This window comes from Xenopus laevis, chromosome 1S (assembly GCF_017654675.1).
Source record: "Xenopus laevis strain J_2021 chromosome 1S, Xenopus_laevis_v10.1, whole genome shotgun sequence".
NCBI lineage: Eukaryota > Metazoa > Chordata > Amphibia > Anura > Pipidae > Xenopus > Xenopus laevis.
The window spans coordinates 184803309-184823004 of NC_054372.1; the positions used below are offsets into that span (position 1 = coordinate 184803309).

At 41.7% G+C, this 19696-nt stretch overlaps 1 protein-coding gene across 1 annotated transcript; it reads right to left on the reverse strand.

Moving 5' to 3' along the window:
• Nucleotides 1-379: 379 nt before the first annotated feature.
• On the reverse strand, nt 380-17857 carry ptger4.S (prostaglandin E receptor 4 S homeolog). The gene is made up of 2 exons (XM_018244508.2): nt 15723-17857; nt 380-1547 (listed from the first exon to the last, which is right to left on the reverse strand). Exons 1-2 carry the CDS (start codon nt 16557-16559, stop codon nt 954-956), a joined length of 1431 nt encoding a protein of 476 aa, XP_018099997.1. The 5' UTR covers nt 16560-17857; the 3' UTR covers nt 380-953.
• Between the last annotated feature and the right edge of the window lie 1839 nt (nt 17858-19696).

Consider the following 19696-nt stretch of genomic DNA (forward strand, 5'->3'; position numbering starts at 1 on the left):
AAAATTCAAGGGTCGAATTTCTAATCTGAAAAACTTCGAAATTCAAATTCAAAAAGACAAACCCAAATTTTTTTGGGTCAAATAGGTCCGTATTCAGCCAAATTCGAATAGTTAGAATCGAAGGAATAGCGTATTCAATGGAATTCGATTCGCAGTTTTTCCCAAAAATTAAAATTGACTACAAATAGGTTCTAGGAGGTCCCCCATAGGCTAAAACAGCAATTTGGCAGGTTTTAGATGGCAAATGGTCGAAGTCGAATTTTTCATTCATACATCGAATTTTTACATTTTTTTCAAATTCGAATTGAATTTGGACTATTCCCAAAAAATAGCTCGAAATTTGAATTTTTTTCATTCGAAAATTCCCCTCGACCTTTGATAAATCTGCCCCTAAGTGTTCTCCTCAAGACATTCTAGAAGAACGAAGAGGATAACGCATGTAAAATTCATTTACTAAGCTTTCAGATCTAAAAATAAACCCCTTCTCACAGAGAAGACAATAAATACATTTACATTCCGAATGCAGACATAGATTATCCACTGAAATTCACATTTTAAACCTTAGACACGCTGAGGTCATAACAACAGACAAATTGGCTTTGTCCAGAAATAGTCAATGGAAAGTGGTCGACTGGGATCCACCCAACACTTTCTCTTCTGTCAGCCTTAAGCAAATGAACACCTTAGGAAGGCGACACGTTTCCTCTCAAAAAAGTGCCAGTGCTATAAGTAATAACGTCAGAAATAGCAAATCCTTACGTAAGGTGAGACAAACACCATTCCATGGACTGAAGCAAGTAGAAATGTTTCTAGATCACTCAAAGACCTCGGCCTCTTAAAAGTATCATTCCATGATTGGATTAAATGAAGCCTTTGTCATGATGAATATCAAGGAGAAGAGTGCAATGTTCATTTTAACTTCTACCTAAACACTCTAGGGTTACCTTATTGTTCTATATACATTTTCCTGATAAATCTAATGCTTCATTAGGAAATGTGACACGGAGTGGGTTTCCCTTTGACAAAGAGCCATTTTGAGTTACTTGTGTGGGTTGTGTCTCGTTCACGAGTGACACTTGCTCTGAATCTGGACCCTGAGAAGAAACGGACTGATCAGAACCCCGAAACGTCCTATCCGTTGATCCAGGCAGGTTAATGGCTATTATGACCCCTGGCAACACAGTGCTCCCTTTTAATCCATCAGTCTGTTCTAGAGGATAGAGTAAAGTCTGAGAAGTTGAACTGACTTCTCTCAGCTCCCGGGACACAAATGAAGGGGAATGACTGGAGAGAGCGGAGGAGGCTCTGCTTCCTTCTTTGCAGTTCAAACTTCCTGCGGAGTGTGGTCTCCTGCTCACACCGATTCGACAGAATAAGCACTTGATTTTCTCTATCAGTTTGCTTAAGACAGTCTTCCTGAGGAGGATATAAATCCAAGGATCTAGAATAGGATTGACCGATGCAATTCGGATGGCCTGTAGATCGGGATTCTTTGGTATGTTCTCCACGACCTCTGGCTGGTAGAGCTGGTTAATGAAAATACGGACCTGAAAGACAAAGGAAACACAAAACATGAATGAATGTGTCATTTTGTTTATAATTTATATATGAGTGAAATATAAGCGAATTAAGAAATATTTCAGGAATCCCAAAATTAAATTTTTATCCCATTTCTTATGCAGAAGTTCCAAAAGATTAGGAGAAAGAACTGTCGGGCTTTGTAGATATGCCCACAGCCACTATACAAACACATGACCTTAAGAGGATAATTTGGTTTACTAACATCAAACAGTTAATCATATGGAGATACATGGGGGAGTTACTCCAAATTTATCTCATGATTTTCTAAAATACACTCTGACCAAATCCGCACAGGTTATTTCCCCTCATTTATCAATGCATTTTCCCGAAAAAATCCAGTTCGGGAAAAACTAGCAAAAATCACGAAAAGCATAAAAAATTTAGAATCGTACACATTTTTCGGATTTTCCGCCCGAAAAATTGGATTGTATTTGGTTTTTTGCCTGAAAACCAGGAAATGTTCAGATTTTTGCATGAAACCCAGCGCAGATCAGGATATCTTCAGGACTTCTCCCATTGACTTATATACAACCTCGGCAGGTATGAAATGCCGGATTTTTGGTTTCAAACTTTTTCCATCATCAGAGTATATGCAAATATGCACGTTTTTTTTTCACTAAAAATTCAAATTTTATAGTCAACAAAACCCTAATTTTTCAAGTTTTTTTGCATTCAGACTTTAACAAATAAACCCCTTGACTCTACAGCCCTGGCTTGCTCCTTATATGAAATTCAATGGCTTCAGGTTTTCTGGAGACTGGAATTTATATAATATTCCCCGGGATGTATTTTCTAAAGTTCGTGAGATCAAGGGGCAGATTTATCAAGGGTCGAATTTCAAATTTGAAAAGTGAATTCAAAAAGACCAACCGAAATTAAAAGTTTTTTTTGGCCGAACAGGTTCGTTTTCAATCGAATGATCTGAATCCGAATAGGTATGAATCGAAGTAATAGTTTGATTCAACGTTTTTCCAAAAAAAAAAAAAAACACTTTGATTTTTCAAAGTCCACCAATTGACTCCAAATAGGTTCTAGGTGGTCTCCCATAGACTAAAACAGCAATTCGGCAGATGGCGAATGGTTGAAGTTGAATTTTTAAAGACAGTACAATTTTTTTTCAAATTCGAATCGAATTTGGACTATTCCCTAATCGAAGTACACAAAAATTAGCTGGGAATTTTAATTTTCAAATTTTAATTTTCACTTCGACCTTTGATAAATCTGCCCCCAACAGTTGCATTATCTTAGGTGGTGTCAACAAAAACCAGAGGTCTTCTCAGATGTACTTACTAGCTCCATCGGGCAAAAAGAAAATTGAGTCTGTAATGCAAAAGTGGAGTGTTCTCAGTATTTATTGAGGGTGCAGTAATTTTTTTGATACAATTTCTACTAGCAGACCAGGGAAGTATCTGGAAAATAACCTGCGTTTCTATTTTATATAGCTCCAGCCTTGGAACAGCTACACTTTTGCTGCCTCTGCCCTTTACAACTGGCTTGATTTTTGCTCATGTTTCCTCTTTAAATCGTAACACTTCTAAAATCTGTATGCCTCGGACTTTCTTTATAGCGTCTGTGCTTTCCTGATTACAAATCATGGCCAATTTTTTACTGCCAGTACAGGTGCTTATGAAATCCCACAAGGGATTGCTCAGCCAGTTCTAGTTTCCAATAACAAGTCCGGAGATGCCACTTATGGATTTCACGGAGTAGCTTTCTTGGCATCTTGACTTATTGGCTTATGTGAGAATTTTATTGCTTGCCAAGTACGGCCTGTTGAGACACATTGGGCAAGAGCATCATAGTACTGTACTCGTCGGTAATGCTTCATACGCCACTTCAACAACCATTTAACATCCTTAACTCTAATCAGAGTCCTATTGCTATTGAAGTTAAAGGACTCTTGGCATTCAGTGTAATTGTACTACAAACTGATCGGAAAGCACAAGTGGCCATCAGCATTGAGCAACACAGACCCCCCATCTACTCGTACAATCGCAGAAATTCAAAACCGTGGACTTTACTTGTGAACAGGGTGAACGGTTATATTTAGAATTCAACATCTGCACTAACATTTTAATCCAGGGAAATAGCCCGGAAACCTTATCAGGATTGGGGGCTGTAGATCATCAACGGGCCTTTGTTTAATCTGTAAATTCTTTTCATCAGCTCATGCTATAGACCAGTGGTCCCCAACCAGTAGCTCGTGAGCAACATGTTGCTCTCCAACCCCTTGGATGTTGCTCCCAGTGGCCCAAAATCAGGTGATTATTTTTGAATTCCTGGCTTGGAGGCAAGTTTTGGTTGTATAAAAACCAGGAGTATTGCTAAACAGAATCTCCTGTAAGCTGTAAATCCACACAGGGGCTGCCAAATGGCCAATCAAAGCACTTATTTGGCACATCAAGAACATTTTTCATGCTTGTGTTGCTCCCCAACTCCTTTTACTTCTGAATGTTGCTCATCGGTTAAAAAGGTTGGGGATCCCTGCTATAGACAAATGTAGTAGATAATAATGGTGCTTTTCAGGCCAGTAGATGGCAGCTGCTTCCAATCAGTCCTGACCGAATCCACTTAATAGTTTCCTGCTATTAGCAAACATTCCGCTTTTGTGAAGCCAAATGAATTCTTTAACCCTACTGCACTGAGTGACATTTCTCAATCCCTTTTGATTGAACCGACATTCCAAGCAATTTGAGAAACGCTGCTTTTAACACCATTTGCTGACATGAAAGAACAAGCCGTAATTCCTTGTGTGACCCCAGCCTAAAGGTGAGCCATCCCAGTGCTTAAAGTGAAAGCGGGAATGTCGTCCCTTGGGACCGAGGCTCCGGATTTCTAAAAAGCAAATTGTCTGTGTTTCAGGAGTCAGAAAAGCAGTGATTTAGATAAAGCAATAAATAACAACAGATTACATATAGACATGTACCTGTTTCTGGGAGGGGATTTATGGATTCATCAGACCTTGCGGGGAAAGGAAATGTGCAAAAGCAGCAAAGATATTGCTAAAGAAATTCGAATAACAGGCGCATCATAATCCAATTGAATTAGCCTCCCAGATGCAGACGATCCATTTCCAGAACATATTCGAACGCAGGAAATATATACTCCTAGTCTGTTCTTTTCTCTCATTAAATATATTGGGAAGCTACTGCCTGGGGTGATATCCGTCTGTGTGTAGGGAGGTTTCGGGACATGGCATAAAAAGGATTATATTATTAAAAGATGGTAGCGTTTGCTTTAATTGCTTTGCTTTATTATAAATGCTGCGGATGTATGAAGGCACCACACTGGCAAGCTTTTACATGAACGCCGACTGTATCATAACTCAAGCGTCTTAAACTTTCAAGTGGTTTATTCTATACATTTTCCAACAAAACTATTTCTAGTTTAAGCTTGTTCAGCTCTTCTCTTGTTAAATTTTTATGTCTTGATGTTTCTTCTAAATATCCGCCTGATCACGTACAGTATTATTGTTTGACGGGGTGTTTCCCCTTTAAGTTAACTTTCAGTATGTTATAGAATGGCTATTTCTAAGCAACTTTTCAATTGGTCTTCATTATTTATTTTTTCAAGTTTTTGAATTTTTTTCTGTTTTCTTTTTAACGGTTTCCAGTTTTTAAATGGGGGTCACTGACTATCTAAAAAAACAAATGCTCTGTAAGGCTACACATTTATTTTATTGCTCATATTTTTATTCAGGCCTCTCCTATTCATATCACAGTCTCTTATTCAAATCATTACATGGTTGCTAGGGTAATTTGGACCCTAGCCACCAAAAGCTGAAATTGCAAACTGGAGAGCTGCTGAATAAAAAGCAAAATAACTCAAAAACCACAAATAATACACAAATGAAAACCAATTGCAAATTGTCTCTGAATATTAATTACTCTCTGTGTCATACTTAGGGGCAGATTTATCAAGGGTCGAACTGAAAATTAAAAAAAATATATTATGGCCAAAACGTTCAAATTTGACTAGGGAGTTGCTAAAATTCGATTTGATTTAGAAATTTATCATACACTAGCCCTTTAAGAATTTGAATTCTCCTACTCGCCACCTTAAACTTTTCCGAATTGCTGTTTAGCCTATGGAAGATGTCCTGGGATCAATTTGGAGTTGTTTGCAGCCTTCGAGTTATTTCCAGAGGAAAAAAAATGGAATTGAGTTTTAAAATTTGATTCGAGTTTGCGGGTTGATCCTATTCACCCAAGTTTGAAAAATTCGATTTTTATAATAAATTGCAATTGGTCGATTTTCAAGTTCATGTGAGTTTATGGGAGTTTAAAATAACTCCCATGAACTCGAAATTTGACCCTTGATAAATCTGCCCCTTAAAAGTTCATTTAAAGGTGAACAGATGACCAGGGGCAGCTGGGAAATTGACAATATGTCTAGCCCCATGTCAGATTTTTAAAATTGAATATAAAAAAATCTGTTTGCTCTTTTGAGAAATGGATTTCAGTGCAGAATTCTGCTGGAGTAGCACTATTAACTGATGTGTTTTGAAAAAAAAACATGTTTTCCGATGACAGGATCCCTTTAAGGTGATATTAATGGCACACAAGGGATTTTTAGGTCCCTGAGTTATGCAAAAGGACAATGTGTCTATATATTTTCTGTATCAGGCTCTCGGCATAATTCCATGAAATTAATTGACCCCAATGATAGCCTTTCAGGAATATTAAGGGGATTAAATTGGTATCCTTCCCAAATGTGTCCCTAACTGGCCTTCAGGCTTAGCCTTCCAAACAAATGTTGTGAGACCCCCCAAAGTTGGCCAGGCACACAATGAAACAACCACTGATCTAGCACCACAAGCCCACACTTTTATACACTGCCTACACTAGTGACTACACGGAAGGGGTGGAGCTTGTCGTCATGATTTGCAGAATCCGTCAAATAGGGTGAGATGGGGGAGGTTAAAAATTGCTATTAACCAATGGCAACGACACACACACATTTTTCTGCAAACATGGACACGGAGTTGTTTGTTTGATAATTGTAGGTCTCCAGGGGGCAAGAGCTGAACATTTAATGGGGTATTATGTTGCTACTACTGGAACTACTGGGCTGTACCAACCATATCACATATACAATATCTGTACTATAGTAAATAATGGCTTCTCCTGCTCTATAAACTTTCAGTACTCTTCACAGTCAACTGCCTGTAGCAAATGCAGGTCCTATACAGCCCCATCAAAAGGCTGAAGATGATACAATAGCAGGTGTGCTTTTAATCTACCAATGACCCTGTAGTATGTTACTTGCTACCCTGCCACTGAGTAAGCTTATTTTGAAGACATTAAACATTGAGAGCAAACAATGAACCCCATCTAGGGTCTTGATTCTGCAGGTATTCTCCTCCCCAGCTCAATGACTCTTCCAGAAGGCAACAGAATATTAAAACGTGAACATTGACTTATGCTCTTCACCAAATATGGCCAATCCTTTTGTGCAACTGTGCCCTTTAACCACAGCTTGGAAAGAAAGGAAACATATTGCTTCCTCCACCGCGAAGCCCTTCTATCTTTCGAAAACACCAGTTTACATGAAGAAAGACGGAAAAAAGAGAGATATTACATCTCAAATATGTTCTATATTCTGCGTAGAGACTCAGTTTACTTAAGCTCACAACCGATCCTTCTTTTATTTGGTTTTGTCAAAGGTTTCTAACTCTCTGTCCACTGTATAAAGCCCTAGTAACAAACCTAGCTCCTAGAAGAACCTATATCTGTTGATGTGATGGCTACACCACAATGACATCAAACCTTTTTTACCCTCAGGCCATGGCCTTTGTTCTTCTTCTTTAAAGGGGAAGGAAAGCTACTGAAGAAGTTTATTGCCAATTGATTAGCCACAATAGTCCAAGATATAACACTATATTTATTCTGTAGAATGTTTTACCATATTTGAGTAAACAGCTCTAGAAGCTCTCTGTTTGTTTAGGATAGCAGCTGCCATATTAGCTTGGTGTGACATCACTTCCTGCCCAAGTCTCTCCCTGCTCAGTCATAGCTCTGGGCTCAGATTACAGCAGGGAGGGGAGGGGGGAAAAGGGAGGGGAAGACGGCGAGAGGAGCAAACTGAGCATGCTCAAGCCCAAGCCCTGGAGGTTTAAGCTGAAAACAGGAAGTCTGATACAGAAGCCCATGAGTACACAATAGAAGGAAACAAATGCTGTGTTTCTTTTGACAGAGGGCTCAGAGCAGCATTACTTGTTTACAGGTTTACTGGTGTATTTATATAGACCTTTCTGATAAAGCTTACTTAGTTTTAGCCTTTCCTTCTCCTTTAAAATAATTCTAACACTACAGAAAAAAGATGGGCAATGCTAAGGAATGATGTGAGCGAGAATAAACAATGGCAATTGTCATCTTTGTGTGTCATTAATACCTTTGCAGAAATTAAGCAAAGTATTCACCTGATGTTATACAATTTTCATTTGGCAACTACAAATGGAGAATACAGAATAAAGAAAGACTAGCCATTTCATTTTACATTTCTTTTTCCTGATCCCCATTGTACATGGCTGTGTAATAAACTTAATAAACAATAATTAGAAAAAATAACTTCTTATTTTCCCCTGAAGCTTTGTGGTTAACCTGGTCTCACCTTCCTTTGGGAGTTGTGATACAACCGGTACATATTCTCTGTTTCACATCCCTAAAACATTGTGACTTAGTTGCTTATTGGCTGCCGTGCAATGTTAAGTAAACATGACATAGAAAAACACGAGGATAAAATATTACTATATCGTAACTTGGGGCGGATCTGTAAATATTTGTGGGTATCAAAACATGGAAAAAAAACACCCAAGGTAACAATTTTGACAAAAACAAATGATCCCAGCTGGCTTCTATCACCCTGGAACAAACAGCAGCCATAGGGCACAATGCCAGCCAATCAGACTCCATCGAAGAGCAATATTTCATGCGCAGTGATTATCCCTCTATTAATCACTATGTCAGGCCTCACAGGAGAATGTGGCCCTTGCTTCTAAACTCCCTTATCTGGTGTTTGGTTAATATTTATCTGAACGAGTGGAAAACTATGAGCTAGTTCTGCCCAAGGGTATTTACAGGATGAAAACAAAAAACATACAATAGGGAAAGCAATCAAATTGTCCTAATTAAGGGGATCTCCACCCAAAAACTTTTAATACGTACCGCAAAAATAATAATTTTAAGAAGCTTTCCAATATACGGGTTTCTTCTTATTTTTATTCTCTGCACTTGCTCCAACTTCCTACTTCTAAAGTTTGTTTCAGCTGGCTTCTGCTACACAGTTAGGAGTCAGAACCAGTGGTGCAGGGAATATAAACAGACGGGTACTGTTCTCAATAGCGATTACATTGTTTCATGAATGCAAATCGGAAAGTTACAACACAGAGAGTTGGGGGTTAAACTTGAAGAGGAATTACAGTGACATATTACAGTGACCCTAGGATAAGGTAATACTTTTTGGGTGATTATTAGGAATATTGATAGCCCAGATAGAATTATAGGCTCAGGGTTGTGAAGCCTTGGCTTTGAGGTTTTTAGGGAGAGTGAGATGTCCCTAAGATCTACCCATGTTGGCCACATGGAAGCAGTTATGCAGAACAGATCACGTAAGACAAGAATGCAAAACATTTAGGGTCAGGGCACACACTCAGATTCAGGGATATTAGTCGTCCGGAGACAAATCTCCTCTTCTTCGGGGCGACTAATCTTCCCAAACTGCCTCCCGCCGGCTAGAATGTAATTCGCCAGTGGGGTGGCACTCAGAGCGATACGTTTTCCGAAGTTGGGAGGCAGTTCGGGAAGATTAGTCGCCCCGAAGAAGAGGAGATTTGTTGCCGGGCGACTAATATCCCTGAATCTGAGCATGTACCCTGACCCTTAGGGTGGTGGCAGAAGTGGCTACTTGGGGAGATTAGTCACCTAACGACAAATCGCATCTTCTTCTGTCGACTGATCTCCCCTAAATGCCTTCCCGCTGGCTAGAATGGAAATCGCCGGTGGGATGGCACTCGGAGCGCTTCATTTTCCGAAGTCACGCGAAGTTGACTCACGAGGAAACTTCTGGCGACTTCAGAAAGCCAATGCAAATCGAGTGCCATCCCGCCGGCGACTTACATTCTAGCCAGCGGAAAGGCATTTTGGGGAGATTAGTTGCCTGAATAAGCGATTTGTTGCTGGGCTACTAATCTCCCCAAGTAGCAGTGTGTGCCACCACCATAATGGGGCAGTGGGGGAGGGAAAGGAGTCAGATTGGTGCTGTGATTGGCTGCTGGCTAGTCACATACTTGTTTATTCCAGGACCGGTACCTGCAGAATCTCTCACAATCACCTGAGCGAGGCTCCTGGGAGTAACATGTGGGTGCAGCAGTTTTTCTTTGCAATAGTCACTTCCTGGCCAACTAAAGCTGCACATTGAGCTGCGCTGCAAGAAAAATACATTCCCCTGCATTTCTAAGAACCCATTTCAAAGAATTCCATCTGATATCAAAGTACTTGGCATGTGTAAGTCCTTGAACGCTGACTGCCTGTATCACACTCATTGCAGCAGTACAGTTCTCTCGGCACTACAATAGTTACTTTGAAGTGTCTGACATAAGTACAATGGTGATTTACAAGCAGCAGCACAAAGAAGGATGAAAGAGCCGCCTACTAATTTCTCCCATTATGGCCAGCCATGTATGTTTAATGAAGGCTGTCCCTGCTGCCATGGCACCAGAGTCGGTCTCCCCTTATTCCTTGCCACCTCTGTCAGTAGAATGGTGCTTCCCAAAACAATGTCCAAGAGCATTCCTAACGGCAGCAATGTCCCAGAGCATTCCAAACTGCAGCAATGCCCCAGAGCATTCCTAACGGCAGGCAGGGGAAGGATTAAGGGTATCTGTGGGCCATTTGATAATGAAATATATATATATATATATATATATACATACATACACACAATTTACAGGTATGGGACCCGTTATCCAGAATGCTCGGGACCTGGGGTTTGCCGGATAAGGGATCTTTCCGTAATCTGGATCTTCAAAGTCTGCTAGAAAATCATGTAAACATTAAATAAACCCAATAGGCCAATTTTGCCTCCAATAAGGATTAATTATATATTAGTTAGGATACAAGGTACTGTTTTATTATTACAGAGAAAGAGGAATCAGTTTAAAAAATTTGGATTCTTTGGATAAAATGGAGTCTATGGGAGAAAGCCTTTCCGTAATTCGGAGCTTTCTGGATAATGGGTCCAGATAACGGATCCCATACCTGTTTGCATCCCTTAACCACTGGCATGAAGATGCTGAGCACTCTGTACATAAGTAAATAAATTCCACCGGCACACAGTAGCAAGCAGGGACAACCCTTGCTTGACAAAGGGGATCACCCCGAAACGTTGCATCACGCAAATAAAATACAGCAAGGGTTGTCCCTACTTGCAACGAAGACCCGAATTTATTTACTCACGAAGTCTGGAGGATTCCGTAGCCTTCTCGGCTGGGCACCATACGACTTGGAGAGCCCGGGTGTGCACGCTGGTAACTATACTTGATTTCACTCTGTACATAACCCATCAGCCAGTTGCCCAAATACAAACTTGTTTATCTTGGCATCAGTGCATGTAAAAAAAAACAAAGAGGTTTAATTAAGACAAGCTGAACTCCCTCACTAATTTGTATAATAAAGCCGGGGAGCAGCAGCTAACCTGGAAAACTGGCTCGACAGGGGGATGAACAGTAGTATCTCCCTTACCAAACTGGCTTCTCTATCTAGCAACGGAGCCAGACGGGTATAGAAACCCTGGGCAGTTAGAGCAGAATTATATAAATGAATGTAGATACACGCTGCAGACTGCACTGCTTTCTGTACAGCCTTGCAGCATGCAGATTCTTTATGCAACCACTGCTGAAGAGGAGGAGATCTCAGTCTTGCATTAGGCTCCCTGCACCTCTTGTCTCCTTTTACTGGAGTGTCATTTATTATTCATTATCCATAGGGATTAGTCACACAATGTGGTTGGATATCAGTGATCAGTAAAACCCGCAGGAATCAAAACACACAGGACTGATGCAACTGCTTCTCCTGTTTCTTTGTGGCTTAAAGGACCAGTAACAACAAAAAAAAAATTGTTAGTATTCATCGAAAAAAAAAAACACCAAGGCAAATGAAAGTTTAAAATCGCAAAGTTTTTATTACGAAATAATTTACAGATACTCCGCTTGCGCTCCTCTTCAGAAAAGGCGATCATCCATCGTGCGGCGCTCAATTTCTCCTCCCTGGCTATCTCCGATAAGGAAGGCAGGGAGGAGAAATCAAGCGCCGCACAATGGATCGCCTGTTCTGAAGCGGAATTTCGGTAAGTTATTTCTTAATAAAGACTTTGCGATTTTAAAGTTTAATTGTGTCTTCGTGTTTTTCTTTTACGATGTATACTAACAAATTATTTTAAAACATTTTTTTGATGTTACTGGTCCTTTAAGGTAGTGCCAATGCCCACTTTCTCTGGTGATACCCGGAATTCTGTGCCAAAGTTTGGGGCTGGTTCATTTAGGGGGGCCTGAAGCAGAATGGGTAGAGATTTGGGGTCTGATTATTTATTCTCCTCGGTGTAGTATAGAGAGAGGCGATGGATATAATATTGTGTTAATGAACATCTTACAGTTAAGGCGGGCTCTGAGCAAATACAGGGCCACAAGGAGGAACCTCAGACATGTTAATGATCTAATTTGGGATTTTTACTGAAACTGACTGTGCCAGAGCTCTACTTAGAAAGAAGGGGGAAGTTACATAGTTACATAGTTAAATTGGGTTGAAAAAAGACAAAGTCCATCAAGTTTAACCCCTCCAAATGAAAACCCAGCATCCATACACACACCCCTCCCTACTTTTAATTAAATTCTATATACCTATATCTATACTAACTATAGAGTTTAGTTTCACAATAGCCTTTGATATTATGTCTGTCCAAAAAATCATCCAAGTCCCTCTTATAGTCATTAACTGAATCAGCATCACAACATCACCCGGCAGTGCATTCCACAACCTCACTGTCCTGACTGTGAAGAACCCCCTACGTTGCTTCAAATGAAAGTTCTTTTCTTCTAGTCTAAAGGGGAGGCCTCTGGTACGGTGATCCACTTTATGGGTAAAAAGGTCCCCTGCTATTTGTCTATAATGTCCTCTAATGTACTTGTAAAGTGTAATCATGTCCCCTCACAAATGCCTTTTTTTCCAGAAAAAACAACCCCAACCTTGACAGTCTACCCTCATAATTTAAGTCTTCCCTCCCTCTAACCAATTTAGTTGCACTTAGTCTCTGCACTCTCTCCAGCTCATTTATATCCCTCTTAAGGACTGGAGTCCAAAACTGAACTGCATACTCCAGATGAGGCCTCACCAGGGACCTATAAAGAGACATAATTATGTTTTCATCCCTTGAGTTAATGCCCTTTTTTATACAAGACAGAACTTTATTTGCTTTAGTGGCCACAGAATGACACTGCCCAGAATTAGACAACGTGTTATCTACAAAGACCCCTAGATCCTTCTCAGTTAAGGAAACTCCCAACACACTGCCATTTAGTGTATAACTTGCATTTATATTATTTTTGCCAAAGTGCATAACCTGCATTTATCAACATTGAACCTCATTTTCCAGTTTGCTGCCCAGTTTTCCAGTTTAGACAAATCACTCTGCAAAGTGGCAGCATCCTGCATGGAACCTATAGTTCTGCACAATTTAGTATCATCTGCAAAAATAGAAACAGTACTTTCAATGGCCACCTCCAGGTCATTAATAAACAAGTTGAAAAGCAAGGGACCTAGTACAGAGCCCTGCGGTACTCCACTAACAACAGTGAAAGAATTAAGCATTTTGGGACACCTACAGTGTTTGATGTTGGCCAGGAAAGCATTTTCTCCGAATACGGAGAGCTGAACTCTTGAATCCTCAGCAGCACAGACTTGTCAACTTTTTATCCCCCAGAGAATGTTGCCTTGCCTGGAATTTACCGCAGAGAAAACATCTGAGCTTTCAATGACACTCATTTCGCTTAAGAAAACATGAGACCTACAAACTTCTGGCTCAGCGAAAATTTTCTGCACAGACTTTTTATAGTGTGGACTTGTGCCAGGACAGTAACGCATGGGCGAGATCTGGGAAGGTTTGGAATGATTCTGGTTCTTACAATTCCCAGGGGCCGCCCTGCAGCCTCACTATGAAACGGTGTATTTGGGGGAAGATTGGCCACTATCAGTGAAACTGCTGCAAACGGCAAACTGCCACCAGAAAGGACTCACATCCCTAAAGTGGAACTAACCTTTAAGTTGAAGTTCTATATTAAATATGTTGTTTTGTGTATTTAAAGGAACAATAACACCAAAAAAATGGAAGTTTCATTTTTTTTTTTTTAAAGTAATTCATGTATAATGTACTGTTGCCCTGCACTGGTAAAAATGTCTGTCTCTCTATTCAAGCTCGCTTTATGTATGAAAGGTAAAAAGTATGTTTTGGTTAAAAATGAAGACGGTAATAACTAAACAGTGCCAACTGCATTTGTGTATTGCAAGTTTACAGGGGGCGGGGTAGAAGGCATTTGATAATTGAAGAACTGTTGTGATTTTCTGATATTTTAATAAACAAGGGAAAGTTGTGCTCACCACTATTTTTTAAAAACCATTAGGCGGGGGTGCAATGAGGGTGTGACCACAAAATACATATAGTCAACTACAAGAGGTCCTCTGCACTCAACCCATTATAAATATATATTTTATTTTATAATTATATTTATAATGGGTTGAGTGCAGAGGACCTCTTGTAGTTGACTTATATTTTAATAACCACAAAAAAAAGGCAACCTCTACCGCTAGTGAGTGTTTTTTCAGCTGCTGCTCAACTACACTTCCCTGCACCCTCTGACACATGCAGGCTTGTCGGTAGATAATAGGAAACGTAACACAAGGATGGCGGCAATGCGAATTGCAGATCTCAAAAAAATATTTGTCCCAGTTAAAGCATAAAAGAGAGAGCGAGAATATGGACTAGATGGATAGAAGGGAAACGTTTCCTTCCTTTTGGCAAGGAGTTAAAAGAGCAGCGACCAATGCAAAATGAGAGTGCAGGGCTGAGCTGGGGGCACACTCTTAGCACTGCCCTTGGCATAGGAAAAGAAAGAGTTAAAAAAAAACAATGACCAATACAAAGAGAGAGCGCAGGACTGAATTTGGGGCACACACTTATGCCCTGTCATTAGCACAGGGAAGGAAAGAGTTAAAAGAGCAGTGACCAATGCAAAGTGAGAGTTCAGGGCTGTGATTGGGGCACACACTTAGCACTGTCTTTAGCACAGGAAGGGAAAGAGTTAAAAGAGCAGTGACCAAGCAGATAAACTCCATATGTATTTGCCCAGGTGCAGTAACCCATAGCAACCTGATGTGACCTGTAGCAACATTTGCCCCTTTCATTAAAGGGATACTGTCATGGGAAAAAAAAAATCCAAAATGAATCAGTTAATAGTGCTGCTCCAGCAGAATTCTGCATTGAAATCCATTTCTCAAAAGAGCAAACAGATTTTTTTATATTCAATTTTGAAATCTGACATGGGGCTAGACATTTTGTCAGTTTCCCAGCTGCCCCAAGTCATGTGATTTGTGCTCTGATAAACTTCAATTACTCTTTACTTCCCCCCCAGAAGCCAAACAAAAGAACAATGGGAAGGTAACTAGATAGCAGTTCCCTAACACAAGATAACAGCTGCCTGGTAGATCTAAGAACAACACTCAATAGTAAAAACCCATGTCCCACTGAGACACATTCAGTTACATTGAGAAGGAAAAACAGCAGCCTGCCAGAAAGCATTTCTCTCCGAAAGTGCAGGCACAAGTCACATGACTGGGGCAGCTGGGAAATTGACAAAATGTCTAGCCCCATGTCAGATTTCAAAATTGAATATAAAAAAATCTGTTTGCTCTTTTGAGAAATGGATTTCAGTGCAGAATTCTGCTGGAGCAGCACTATTAACTGATGCGTTTTGAAAAAAACATGTTTTCCCATGACAGTATCCCTTTAATGTAAGCGCTAAAGAGAGAGCTCTGAGCACAGTGACTATAGTGAGTTTGGGAGCAGCTGCTCGTGTTACTTGGGGAACAACTCACCACTAGGGGGGTCGAGCAGATCACAACCACCACAGACGTCCCGATAAGAACGATGACCATCTGGATCTCAGCCCCCGCCATCCTCCCGAAGCTCCGGCGTCTCTTGAAGTCGCTCATCCGGTTGTCGGTCCCCAGCGAAGTCCTGCGCACAAACTGGCGGTGCATTCGGATTAGCGCCACGCACACTAGCACATTGCACAGCACCGTGGCGAGGATGAGGAACGAGCTGAACCCCGCGTACATATAGGAGAAAGCCGCGTGCCGCGAAACGTTGGTTCTCCAGTCAATGAAGCACCAGGTCCTGGGATACTGGAGGGTGGACTTGCCGAGGCCCATGCCGGGCAGAGCGCAGAACAACACGTTGGACACGTAGATAGCGAAGAGCGTGAGTCCCGCCAGTTTCTTATCCACATAGTGATTGTAGAAGTAGGCGTGGTTAATGGCCAGGTAGCGCTCGATGGACATGGCGCAGATGATGCTCAGACCGGACAGACCGAAGAAGAGGAGGATGAAGGAGCTGTACTCGCACAGGGCTTCTCCCCCCGGCCACTGGCCCCGCATGTAAGTGGCAATAGTCACCGGGCTCACCAGGCACGTGCCCAGCAGGTCGGTTAGAGCCAAACCGCAAACCAACGTGTAGAACGTGCTCTCCTTCTGCTCCTTCCTCGACTTGCACAGCACGATAATCGCGATCAGGTTACCTACCACCCCGAATACGAACATGACAGCTGGGATGGTGGGGGGGCTGCCGACTCTGGGAGAAACCACATTGAGGGCATCAGAGGGGGCACTGACGTTCTGCTCATAGGACATGTTGTAAATTCCACTGGTGTCCATGAGCTTCACATCCACAGCTGGGGCATTTGCTCTGATCTAATGCGATTTATACTCTCCTACAGGCCACTTAAACCCCTTCCCTAACCACTTTATAATCCTCTTCCCTAACTGCCCCTTAATCCTCTTCCCTAACTGCCCCTTAAACCCCTTCCCTAACTGCCCCTTAATCACCTTCCCTAACTGCCCCTTAATCCTCTTCCCTAACTGTTAGTTAATCCTTTTCCCTAACTGCCCCTTAATCCTCTTCCCTAACTGCCACTTAATCACCTTCCCTAACTGCCCCTTAACCCTCTTCCCTAACTGCCCCTTAACCCTCTTTCCTAACTGCCCCTTAACCCTCTTCCCTAACTGCCACTTAATCCTCTTCCCTAACTGCCCCTTTATACCCTTTTAACTGCCACTTAAATGTCTTCCCTAACTGCCACCTAATCCTCTTCCCTAACAGCCCCCTTAATTGCCCTCTCCAACTGCCCCTTATTTCTCTCCCCCAACTGCCCGTTAAACCCTCCTTGCAGTGGAGATACAGTTAACCAAGTCGCTCCCTTCTGAGTATGAAGAATAGAAAGTTGCAAATCCCCAGATGTGTGTTCCTTAGAATTCAGTTGCAGGTAACCAGCTTTCAAAAAGACAAAGTCGCAGGTGTCCGGATTCAGAAGACGAGTAACTAGAATGTCAGCTCTTTGCTCAATTAAAAAAAAAGCTTTGCTGGAATCCAGGTAACTGAGCTTTGAAGGTGAAGTTCCAGACAGACAGACAGAGCTGACCAGAAATACAAAGTTGCAGGTATCCAGAATTCTCAATACAAAGTTGCAAATTGCCTTTTGTTCCAAGGAAAGTTGCAAATGGAGAATCTTTAGATTTGTGGGAAAAGAAGTTGCAGCCTGATGGGTCTCAGTGCCAAGGTGCAAAGGTGTCGGTGCTGCTGGTGAATTGGGCAGGTTCCTTTAGGAGAGACACGGGGCTGAGTCAGACTCACAGAAGTCAGTGTTTCCCAGAGCTGCTGAAAGTGAAATGTAACGATGCCCCTGTTTGCTCTTCATTATATCAGTAGCTCTCAGGCACTGTCCTGTCCTGGCTGCAGACAATGAGAGCTGCTCTTCAAGTTTGCTCAGTTGAATTTTCCCAGGAGGGTGAGGCTTGGGCTGCTCTCCTCCCTCTGTCTCATCTGATTGGTTCCACTCATGTCAGTGAGGAGGTTGCTGCCCCTCTGCCAGATCTTACACACGGCTGCTGTTCTCTCTGCTAGAAATGCTGTCGGGGAGGAATCACACGGAACATCTCACTCCTGTGCTTCTTTCCTACCGAACTTTTCCCAACTACTTTCCCCAACTCAGTAAGATGCAAAGAGGGTTCTGCTCATTATCCACAGATACAGTGTATGTTCCCTGTACAGACACAGAAAGCCACCTTCTTATTCACTAATGTACAGTCACTGCATCTGTAGCTTCAAACACCTCTTCTGTACAGACATTCTAACAGCAGCAGTAGACATTTTCTCAAACACTCCTACTTACACTGCCAAATAATTTATATATTTACCTGAATCTACAGCTGCACACTGTATGGAGAGATGGTGTCTATAGTAACAGTGGGATAATAGTCTCTGGGAAGGGAGTGTGACTGTGGGATAGCAGGTATAGTAGGGAGAGATGGTGCCTATAGTAACAGTGGATAATAGTCTCTGGGAAGGGAGTGTGACTGTGGGATAGCAGGTATAGTAGGGAGAGATGGTGTCTATAGTAACAGTGGATAATAGTCTCTGGGAAGGGAGTGTGACTGTGGGATAGCAGGTATAGTAGGGAGAGATGGTGTCTATAGTAACAGTGGGATAATAGTCTCTGGGAAGGGAGTGTGACTGTGGGATAGCAGGTATAGTAGGGAGAGATGGTGCCTATAGTAACAGTGGATAATAGTCTCTGGGAAGGGAGTGTGACTGTGGGATAGCAGGTATAGTAGGGAGAGATGGTGCCTATAGTAACAGTGGGATAATAGTCTTTGGGAAGGGAGTGTGACTGTGGGATAGCAGGTATAGTAGGGAGAGATGGTGTCTATAGTAACAGTGGGATAATAGTCTCTGGGAAGGGAGTGTGCCTGTGGGATAGCAGGTATAGTAGGGAGAGATGGTGCCTATAGTAACAGTGGATAATAGTCTCTGGGAAGGGAGTGTGACTGTGGGATAGCAGGTATAGTAGGGAGAGATGGTGCCTATAGTAACAGTGGGATAATAGTCTCTGGGAAGGGAGTGTGACTGTGGGATAGCAGGTATAGTAGGGAGAGATGGTGTCTATAGTAACAGTGGGATAATAGTCTCTGGGAAGGGAGTGTGACTGTGGGATAGCAGGTATAGTAGGGAGAGATGGTGCCTATAGTAACAGTGGGATAATAGTCTCTGGGAAGGGAGTGTGACTGGTATAGCAGGTATAGTAGGGAGAGATTGTACCTATAGTAACAGTGGGATAATAGTCTCTGGGAAGGGAGTCTGACTGGTATAGCAGGTATAGTAGGGAGAGATTGTACCTATAGTAACAGTGGGATAATAGTCTCTGGGAAGGGAGTGTGACTGGTATAGCAGGTATAGTAGGGAGAGATGGTTCTAGTAGATATGCTGTAGCTGTAAAATGATGTGGTGGATATAAAATAAAAGCAACCCTGTACAGGTCCCCTGGCTCAGTTAGATTTCATGCTCTTAATAGTGACGGCGTTAGAGAATTGTTACACTGGTATTGTTTTCCTCCTTCCGTACAGAGTATGATGACTTGCCTCCTATTTATAGTTTTATAGCACTCTGGGTGCACATTGCTCTATCCTCAAGGCAGCACTACTTACAGTAAGTACTATATAGTGAATAAAGTACCCCCTCTTGTAAAATATAAGGATATTATAAGTTACCGAGGAGTTTCGTGACCATATAAAAACACGAGGCCGAATAGAGTGAGTGCTTTTATACAGGTCATGGAACTCAGAGGTAACTTCTAATATCCTCAAATTTTGCAACTGGGGGTGTATTATTTATTATAATACACAAGTTTCTGTGAGACATGTGACAGAAATGACATCAGAACTCACCATTTATAACTGATGACATCAGAACTCACCGTTTATAAGGATATAATTTACAAGATATTTATGGCTCTTGT